Source organism: Struthio camelus, chromosome 26 (genome assembly GCF_040807025.1).
Source record: "Struthio camelus isolate bStrCam1 chromosome 26, bStrCam1.hap1, whole genome shotgun sequence".
NCBI lineage: Eukaryota > Metazoa > Chordata > Aves > Struthioniformes > Struthionidae > Struthio > Struthio camelus.
In genome coordinates, this window is record NC_090967.1 from 939086 (window position 1) to 949953 (window position 10868).

Consider the following 10868-nt stretch of genomic DNA (forward strand, 5'->3'; position numbering starts at 1 on the left):
CTGTCTCTTTTTACTGTGCTCTAGGCCTGGCTCTTATATAGGCCTCTGCCTAGCAGTGACTCACAGGGCGCCTGACCCACCCTACTCAAGGGCCACCTGGATCAAAGGCCCCAACTCCCTCTCATCAGGGGTACCCAAGAGAGCTTGTTAGCGGCAGCTGCATCTAGGTAAAGCTTCTCTTAAGAGAAGTTAAGGCTTCCTGCAGTTGTCCTTGCCTAGCTCTCCTTTCCTGCAGCAGCAAGCACTGTCTAGTTCCTCACAGGGTCCCCAGAAAGCCCCTACCACTTCCAACAGGGTGCACAAAAGGCTGAAGCAGAGCTCAGACAATGCTGTGCAAACTAATGCCCTGTCATCTTCTTAAGACCTTGTTGTCTTGTTCTCTGATAGACTTTTTATTTTCTCTCCTTCATCTCGGTTCAGAGGAAGTCATTCCTACCTCTTCTGTAATTCTGGAAGTAAGTCGCAAGTGTGTGCCAAGTGAGTAGGAAAATTTCTGTGGCATCTACGTTTCTCTTTATTATTTTCAGCAATAAATAACATGTTCTAACAAAATTAAATCTATGGAAGTAATAGACATGCTTTAATTTAAGTATCTTATTTAAATCAAGCCTTTTTTGTATTCAAGTAGTGTCTAAGAGACATGGTTTCTATACACTGCATAAGTTATTTCCTGTGTGGGCACTATTTAGTATAGTGCTGTTCACTGATTCTGAGTGTTGGCTATAAAGACATTTCATTATTAATTTGTTTTGGATGCCTGTGTTTTTACATGAGATTGTGTAAGAAAATTACATCTTGTTAGCCGCAAATGATTGATATGGAATGTAATGGATACAATTCTTACTATACTGTCCGTGTTGCAAGAAAGGGGGGATAAAGGGTGTTGCATGTTTAAATTTTTAAAAATGTATTTCCCTAGAAAAGATTTATGGTAATGTGCTGAGTGATCACATCCTGAAAAAGTAGTTAATTGAGTTTGAAAAAGAATATTTAGAAGATTTAAGGGAGTTTTGACATGCTGCAAAGTTTCAGCACTGATATTAAAATTGAGACTTTCAGATATCAGCATCTGAACTCACATTCCAGGTACATATTTAAGCACTGTAGTTTGCTACTTCACTAGATGCTTACTGCCTTTAAGTTTAATTTTGGATCCTTGATAATTTTTAAGGCTACTTATTTAGCTGCCTAAATGTGGTTTTAAGTATGTGACTTGTGCAACTGGGTTTCTGAACTTGGTTTGAGAGAACTATTATAAATACTGTCTTGATTAAAGGTTTTTTGGGGGTTCATAGTACTAAAAAAATAAAAGAACAGCAGTGTGGGCAAATCTTGGTGCCAATGAAGGATACAGTCTGATCAATGATGTGATTCCCCTCCTCCCTGATAACACAGATGCAATTTATATCATCAGAAAATTATCGCTTGCTATATGGTGTAATATAAAATGGCTGTCATGGACATTGGTCTGTCAAAGGGCTGTGAGATCTAGTTTTAGATACCTGGGTAGAAGGACATTGCACACTGCTGAATGAGTGGGGCCCATTCCATAAATCCAGCCTGGAGTGGAATGGTGGGAGTTATTGCAGTGTTAGAGAAGTGATTCCTTCAGTAGGTAAAGCAAAGGGGCATTACAGAAGAGCTTTCCTCAGGGGAGAATAAAATCTGTATCTTCCTTTCCTAGACCTCCTGTGCTATCAAAAATAACAGAGTTATTAGCAGCCTTCTGTGCTCTTGCTTGGATGAATGTGGTTGTTACGTGTGGAATGTGGGACTACAATTAATAGTTTACCCCCTCTGTCAGTCAGAGAAGTAGGTACTGTTCTCTGTCTGTTTGCTTTAAAGCAGTAAAGTGCAAGCATAAAGTCCAAAATGTGCCCTTTATGAATTAGGGCACGTTCTTGTAACTCTCTTGTTATGCATACTTTATTATGTGATGAAATGCAATGTTTCTGAAACAGTACATCTCATATACAGAAAAGTTATTGTTAAGCCTGAGGTACTATGATCAACTTTTTGGGTAAAATACCTGGTAACTCCAGAATTACTCAAGATCATGATGAAAAATACTATTCTGTAGCATATAAAAGAGGCAGAAAGAGGGCTGTATTTTTGAAGAGTACAACTTTGGGAAACAAAATTCTCCATTCTTTATTGTGTTTCAGTTAATAAGTTCTTAGAAGATTTAATGGGGTGATCTTGCAATAGAGAAAAAAACCTGTCAAACAAAAAATTGTCACCTTGAAGTCTTTGTCCTTCTTAGTTCTCTTTATCTAGTTTAGTACAGTTTCATGTTGAAGATCCATTTGCAAACAAGTGAAGAAGCTTCAGTTGGTATACTTTCTTTGGGAAATGTTTCTTCAGAGCATGAGTTCTTTTATTATTAGCCTGTACTTTGGAAATACCTAAACAGAGCTTGTTCATGTTTTGCAAATTTTTAAATGTGGGGAAAATTATGAAAACTTTGAGAATGTTGGAAAGTATTTAAGCATAGGGAAAGGTTTTGAGAAGATGCTTTACAATAATGTCTACAGCAGCAGTATCAACAGAATAGGTATAGCCTGGTTAAAATGACTAGATTCAGCTTTGAGAGGCAATAACACTGTTAGCTGTGTCAAGCTATAGCAGTTATGTTAAATGATTTTACATTAATCTTCAGAAATTCTTTCTTTTCTAATAGAATTTTCTTTTGTTGCAGCTGGCTATGGGGAAGATGATGGAGCAGGGACCAGTATTAATTATCACTTTTCAGGCTCAGATTGTGATGGTAGTTAAGAACCAGAAAGGGGAAGTGGTGGAAGGTGATCCGGTAAGTGATGCTCAACTGCTCTGTACAGTTTCCCTGGGTTTCCCTGCTAGCCACCTCAGTTATGATGGATCCAGTCTCTCTGGCAGTCCCTGAAGGCGGTCCTGGATGCTTTTGCATTTTGTTTATCAACATTCTATATAATTCACTCACAAGAATGTGCTCTCTCTAGTTCTCAGCGAAACTGTTAGAGCTTTTGCAAGAGTCTGGTGTTGCTGACTGTTGGTGCCTCACAGTCTCCACTAGAACATTATGAACTGTCAGTGATCAAAATGAAGGCCGTCAAATGGTTAAGTGTTGTTGCTATTTAGAATGTTTCATGCACTTGTTAATAAAACTAAGTACTCTGCTGTTTCATGACTTGTACTATAAAATCCTGAGGTCCCCCCCACGGCAGACAAGAAAGCTGTGCCTTATGAGAATGTCTAGTCTGCTTGTGCCTCTCCTAGAGGACGTAACGAGACAGTGCTAGAGGATGAAGCAGGTGACTTGAACACAAGTGAAAGAGAAAAGAGGTAGGGCTAGAGCAACCTTTTTAGATGAACAGGTTAAAGACTTTGTTCTGCCTGTTCTCCAGACCTGGGAAGAATGGACAAGCTCTGTTTTGGAAGCAGTGCAACTGTCCACATGACTCTGTACTAAAGTTAATACATACATCTGAGTAATCAGCTTAGTTCTGTGCTTTACAGTTGTGGCTCAACTCACTGCCAGAGTTGGCTCACATCCCTTCACCTCAGAGCGCTATGGAGAAAGCATGGGCTTGTTTGTATCTTTTCAAATAACCATTTGCCAAATAATTAAGTCAAGCGAGGAAAATCATCTGGCTGTTTGCAGATGAAAATGATTGACCCAAGAAATCAACTCTATCCCCAGGTAAAACTGAGGAAAACCAGGGAAAGAGCAATGCATCTAGAACAGTGGGTGTCTGCCTGTACGTACTGCATTGACTGGTTGGTATCATCACCCACGGTCAAGGTATTGTCATGCAGTTACGTGAGGTCCTGAGTTTCACTGTCCTGCCAGACCACTGGAAATACTGGACTAAAATAAAATATTCTTGGCAGTGGTGGAAAGGTCAGAAGGTGAGTGAAAATCTGGAGAGAGTTAGAAAACTGTGGCAGTTGAACTCATTCTTGCAGGCTGTCCTTGCTGTATTTCTCATCAGTCTCATCACAGAGTTGCTAGATAAAGGTATGGAAAATGCCAGTAATTGCTGAAGCCAAGCTAGAAAAGAGCATTTCTGTTCCTGTCCATGTGGAGAGGAGCAGGGCTGGTGCTTGAACAGACTCTGCTGCTTGAGATTGTTGTCTTGATAAGGCTATAGCAGAATTGTTTCTTCTTTCCTCAAATACAGCGTCTGTCTTCACTGACAATATATTCTGTGTATTCAAATAGGTGGCTAGAAAAAAGATTGAAGCTGGTAGATATAAACCCCATGAAACCTCTCGCTTGTGCTCCATGTTTTCTTTAGTGATTGTTAGGTTCCTAAGGAGGGAAGTTTAGATAGATTAATCCCATGTGACCAGGTTGTTCTTGTTGTTGTAGCTTTATGGGTTGCTAGGTTATCCTGGATCAGAAGTGCGAATAGCTAGACTCTAGAGAAACCTTTGAGAATCTTATGCAAGCCTGAAAGCAAATCAACTTAGACTGGCTGGCTATGAAACCCAGAGGAGAGTATAAGTATGAATAATAGTATATCTTTTGGGTGGGGTGTTTAGTGGGACTCTGCGTGAGCCATTTATTCCTGTCAGACTCTTGAAACAAGTGTCACAACCCATTAATTGAGAATTATCTTAAGCGAGAAGAGTCTGCAATCATCTAGAAGAAACATTTTAGATCACAATGAGGAGAAGGAGCCAGAGCCGTGACTGCCAGCAGCACTTTCTCCCCTAGCTGCTGCTGTGCCTGGTCAACAGCTCCCTGCCTGCATGTTGGTCAGCTGTGGGTTCTGCTCCTTCAGCACCCTCTGGGACAGGATTGGAAAGCTAGATATTAAACATCACACAGCTTCCACTTAATCCTCCTCTTTTTTTTCTCCCTCTTCCTTTCATGAAGGGCACCATAAGAGTTGAGCACAAAGATGCAGTGCCTTTGGCAAACAGGGCAGAAGCTGGAGTTACTTAACTAAGTTGTTTGTTGGAGATGGGGAAAAATCACTGGAACCAACGGGAAGTGGGAGTTCAGGTTTTTTACTACTTCCTCGCAACACTGGTACAAAATGTCTTACCTTGCCACAAGCCTTTACTTCCTGAAATTCTCCCATATCCACTTGTGTTAAATGTTATACACGTTTCAGACTTCTAATGGGAACCTCTGACAGGAGGCGTTTTGTAGAGTGACTTCTGTGCAGCAAATCTCTGACATCTCTGTGGATTGTACTTCACTGTGGTTGAGCTTTTAAATGTGTGAGTCCTAGACTGCAGGTTCTGTTGTGACTAATGCTAAACTGAGCTTTTCAGATTTAACCACAGAATGTGCTTTTTACCAGAGTTAATGACACAGCATGCTGGATGAGCCTGTGCATTTTTCTGGAATACCTTTGTTCCTTAGTGGCTGGCTATCCAGACAGCTCTGGCTTGCACTGTGTCTGTGCAATGTTTAAGTAGATTAATGATGTATAATGGGTGACATTGTGAGAAGCCAGGAGCTGGGAGTTTCTAGCAGACTTGCAATAAAATTAATACAAGCATTTAATAAATATTGGCTTTTTGCAACCATCTGCTTTAGTCCAGACTATAAGTTTACAAAAAATGGACTAATTTTAAAGATGGGGCCCATCTGGACTGATTTACAACCTGCCACATTGATTGCAGGGGGAGGAGCAGCTGATATAGTGATCTTTTGCATTAAATTACTCCATTCCTAGAAGATAGGTATTGATGTGATAATTATTAAACAGGATATCAAAGTCCATTTGCTGTCTGATTTCTCTGGAGCAGCAATAAAGCAGGGAGATGCATTAAAATTCTTTGTAGGAAATGAAACTTTAGTTTTAATCAAGTGTCAGATACAGGCTGGCTGGTAACTATGATTTGGTGTTACTGCTGAACTGCTTCTGCAGAGTCTTGAACAATGACCTTCTAGGGAAAAAGAGCCTCAAATTGTAAACTCTCTAAATAGAAATCATGTGCTTGTAATTGTTGCGCTATTACCTAGTTTGGAGTTGTTCACTCTCCCACTGCTGTGCTGCATGCCCCCCCCCACCCCCCCCCCCAGTGAGATGTGGGGAGACTGGGCTATCTGTGAAGAAATTGGGCCAGGTGTTCTGGCAGTAAATGCAGGAGATCCCTGTGGAGCACCACGCAATCAATCTGGGGAAGCTAAGCCTTACACAGCCCACTGAGCAGTGCTGGGAGATCAAAGGAATCTTTTTAAAATTGAATCCTGAGGGATTCTGAGACAGGATGCTGTTTGTCGTAGTAGATTGTGGGATTAAAGGACAAATTTTACCTTATATGCATAGCCATGATTGAAACCTAACTCTGGAAGTTCACAGATGTTTGCCGTCTCAGTTTCTGTATGCAGCATTCTGTATGCAGCAGCATGCACTGTACATTCAGGATTAAGATGTACCCTATTAATAAAAGCACCAAATCAGGAAACCCTAAATCTCTCAGTTTCAGGAACACAACATTTCTGTGCTTTGTCATGTCTCATTTTCAGGAAGAAAGCTGTGCTGTTTGTTTAGCAGTGTATGCTCTGAGGTCACAAGCAACTCTAAGATGGTCTGCTGTTCTTCCTTCAGAAACCCTGCATTCAAGAACATAAACTCTTCTACATATAGCAGAGCTTTGATGCTGAAGAGTACAATTAGATTGTCTTTATTACAAAATCCTATGAAATGGACTTTGAAAATGACAAATCACAAAATTGTACAAATTAAGGTTCCACTGGCAATGTTAAGTCAGTTATGTTTCCTGTTTTGCCTTGTTCATATACTTAGTGTTTTATACTCAGGAAAGATCTTTTTGCATTGTTGAGAATAGTGCTTTAAAAAAATCTACTCAGTGGCAAATAGTAAATAAACTATTAGGAAATATTAGGAAAAGGTTATTGTGATGCTGTGTAGATTTGTGTGTGGTATACTGGATTCCAGGTGTAGTGCTGGCTGCCAAAAAGTATAGTGTGATTAAAAGAATTACAGAGTCATCAGGGAAATGAGAGGCATGGAAGAGCATCCATTAAAAAAAAAATTAATTAATTAGGAATAAAAAGTAGGTTGCCATGAAGGTGCCAAACAAGGGAACCCTTTACTTTTGTAACACAAGAACAAGTAAGGTCTGTTGAATGAAGGCAGAAAACTTGAAACAGAGGACAGTATTTTCACTCATACAGAACATGATTACTGTGATGGAGGGCTGTGAAAATTAAAGGTATAAATCAGCTCAGCCGGGGTTGTACAAATTCGTAAAGGATAGATCTGTTGATGGCTTTTGCAAACAAGCAAGTCCAAATGGAGCTGAGTCCCAGGAAATCCCTGACACTTCCCTGCAGTCAGTTACAAAAGGACCTGCTCGCTACAACTCCTGTTTCTTTTACTTTTTCCCTACTGTATTTCATACTGGCCAAAGTCAGAGGTAATAGTTTTGAAGTATTAGCAGGATTTTTTATTTTTTACAAGAAAAGTGAAATGACGGTGAAGACTTAAAAAACAAGCCAAAAAATGAAAGGAAACATTTAAATTTAAAAACATTCTTTGTGAGCTTGGGATATGCCTTGGCCTTTCACAATCCAAAGTCCAAACAAAATCCAAACATCTGCATGACTCAAGTTTTCATTTTAATACTTACAAGCAGAACTGAAGCAAGTTAAGCTTTTGAAACATTAAGAAAAAAAATGGCTTTATGATGCACAGTATTTCTAAAGCATTAGTTTCTGATGACTGCACTGGTTCAGAAAGTCTCCCCCTCATATTTCTATACCTAAATTGTAACCTATAAAGATTAACACATTAGATCAAAATAGGGTAGCTAAATACAGGTCTGGGAATCGAGCCAGTACTCAACCTGATCCCTCAGTGACATTTCCTTATCTGGGGGAAATACTTGTCCCTCTGTGGTTAATGCTGTTCTCATTATACATCTCTTCTATCCCAAATGTTCTTGAATCTGTTCAAATATAACTCCCTTGAAATAAGTCACATTTTTTTTTGTTTTGGTTTGTCTGGAAATGAGTTTATAAAATCAAGTACTCATTCCTAGTCAGATACAGTAACAACAAAATCTTTTTCCGGGTAAATTATTTATCTTCTAATTCTTCTAGTTAACTTCTGAATTTTTAGAGAATATAACTGATTTAGTGTTATAATTAAGATATATTAGAGAATATTGGATTTGTGCTTGTATTTCACTGAAATCTAAGACCTACTAATATCAAAATATGTGCTAGAGTTACTAAAAACAACCCTGCCTTTGCCCATCAATGATACCTGCTATGCTTGTAAATGTACTTCCGTGTTTGTGGTCTCAGATACAAACAACTCAGTTCAGTCTGGGCTTGCGCAAACTAGCACTCCTCATAATTGTGTGGTTGTAGCAGTGCTCTTACAGCCTTTCCAGTGAGAATCGTTATTGGGCAGTTACAAATCACTTGTAACTTAACTCAGAATCAATTAGCAGACCTAACAGTTACCCAGGAAGAGAGCATCTTTTTCATATTTAGATGGGACCTTGGCTATTCAAGGGGAAATTATGTAACTGCTTATTACTTAGCTAGCTTCTGTAGCTTGATTCTGGCTGCCCATAAGCAGGAGCGTGTTGGATTCTCTCTGATTAGAAAGGTGATGAGATTTTTGTTACTGTCAGTCGTTTTGCAAGTGTAGGAATTTATTTCTGGAGTCATAAATTTTATGCATTCCTTATCACTTTTCATGTTTTCACCAAGCATCACTCTTTGTTCTGGTTGTTCTGAGGCTTGTATCAAACAACGTTAGAGTTTTTTTCAGAGCAGTTGAAGTTTTTAATAGTATATTGGGGAATGCTCTGACTTATGGGGGCTGTCAGTGACCTTTCTAAACTAGATGTCTGCTGGTCAGATACTCACAGCTAAAGGGAACAGGCCTCGTCTCAGTGTTGCCTTTCAACCCTAGGAGTTTGGATAGGGAGAATCTCTGATAGTGTGGTGGTCTGTTTGTCTGTTTTTCTTCCAGCTATGTTTTGAAGGCAACTTTTGAACTTCCAGCTGGTGTTGCCTCTAAGACAAGTTGTGGCCTAGCTGTGGTGTCTCAGATTCTGTTAGACTGGTTTAGCAAGGGAGAGCCTTGGAAATTGAGCTGCAAGGGAGAAAGGAGGATCCTGTTGGGCCTTGTCCATTAGTGTGGTCATCACTTCTTGCTGATGGCAGTGTCTTGATAGAAGTGAGGAATTTAGGCAGAAAGCTTGAGTAAACATTCAGTTCCCAGATGTGCAGCTTTGGCAATTCAGAAATGATGAAAACAGTAAACTGATTTTTCAGAACGAATAGATAGTAGTCACTGAAAGAGTAGAGCTGCAGTTAAACTGATCATAGGACTGGTCAGATTTGGGGTCCTGGTAGCCTGTTCTGTCTGATAGGTAGTGTCACCCCTTTCCTGGGAGAGGCAGAGACTTCGTCACCAGTAGCTGCAGAGACTCTTCAGGGATTTGATTTCTTAAGACAATGAGTGATTGACTCAAGACGTGCTGATGTATGGTTTTTATCCTTATTCACTTACTAAGGACAAAACTGCAAATGTTCTCATTACATACATCAAGGGTGGGAAACCTTACAGTTATTTTTCACAGTCTGTAAACTCCTGTGGTAAAGGCATTGTGTTTGTGCAGCAGAGATTTGACTGAAGAATTAGTGTTTGTTGTAGATAAAACTGTGGTTAGGCTTGGTAAGACCTGATTTTCATCAATAAATGATGATTTTTATCTTCTGTCTCTCCTCAGACTCAATGATTATAATTCCTGGATAATTTCTGCTACTCCAATTGAAGTGTGAGAGCTAGCAATAGCTATGGATGCAGTTGATCAGCAGTTATACAGGCTGATGTGGGAGAGGCAAAGTTATAGGTGTGGGGAAGAGCCTAAGCTTTATGTTATGGACAGCAGTACACCGTAGCAGTCAAAACAGGTTTGAAACAAGAAATTTATATAGAAAATAAGTAAATTATTATCAAGCTTGACAGTGGTATCTGTTAATGTATGCCCTCCAGAGATGCTTAGAAATCCTAATTTTGTGTTCAGAAATCAAAAGTGTCTGTGTTCCTGACTGTAGTCAACAGTAGACACAACCTACACAACCTAGTAAACATTGCTGGACCTATTTGTATTTGGGATCTTTGGGCTTAGTTTCCAGAGAGCAAAATTTCAATGAGATTGCTGTAGGAAGTGTGGAGCTTTTTCCCAGTCAGCACTGAGGTGGGAGGTCTGTGACCATCATACAAATTCTGACAACTGCATTTTCCTTCCAGGACAAGGTTCTGCGGATGCTGTATGTGTGGGCACTTTGCAGAGACCAGGACGAACTCAACCCTTACGCTGCTTGGAGGTTATTGGACATTTCCTCATCAAGCACTGAGCAGGTTCTCTGAGAAGAATTACATCCTAGAGCTTCCAGTACCTCTCTCTCAAAGTGATGCCATCTCTGAACTTCCACCAACCTACTGCATGATGAAATGTGGGGGTGGGAGTGGAGAGGGAAGAGGCTAGATTGGTTCCTTTTCTGAAGAAGAGGCTATTAGGTGTGCCATCATTATAACAATCTCTATTATGAACTGGATGAGTCTGACGTATCTGCCTTATGTTTTGCTGTGTAGCAATTGCACTGTAAGGATGTATGGTAGATGTAAATGTGAATGATCTGAGACACTAGCAGCTGCTGTTGGCTCCTTTTTTAATTGTGGCTGAAGGAGGCTTGTTTTCTTCCTCTGTGTTCCTCAGTGCTTCCAGGGTTGGACAGAGGTGGGTATCTGAGAGCACAGCCACAGTGTCTGGTCTAGTTTTTGTCTGCTGTCATCTTCTGATGGCCTCACAGCATCCCTGAAAAGCACTTAAAGGTGCTCTTAAGGCACGTGAGTCTCAGCTAGCATACATCTCTC

General features: G+C 40.1%; 1 protein-coding gene across 2 annotated transcripts in view; it reads left to right on the top strand.

Moving 5' to 3' along the window:
• The window catches only part of TIMM44 (translocase of inner mitochondrial membrane 44), a 34109-nt gene extending 23468 nt beyond the window's left edge, over positions 1-10641 (top strand). The window contains exons 12-14 of one of the 2 annotated variants that reach the window (XR_011136428.1): positions 2699-2809; positions 3680-3888; positions 10242-10641. Coding sequence is in view for 1 of the 2 variants with exons in the window: in XM_068920275.1 (XP_068776376.1) it covers positions 2699-2809; positions 10242-10361 (231 nt within the window). In the remaining variant the exon portion in view is untranslated. The remainder of the gene's footprint in view (positions 1-2698; positions 2810-3679; positions 3889-10241) is intronic. The other variant, XM_068920275.1, reaches the window with a different exon arrangement.
• The last annotated feature ends 227 nt before the right edge of the window (positions 10642-10868 follow it).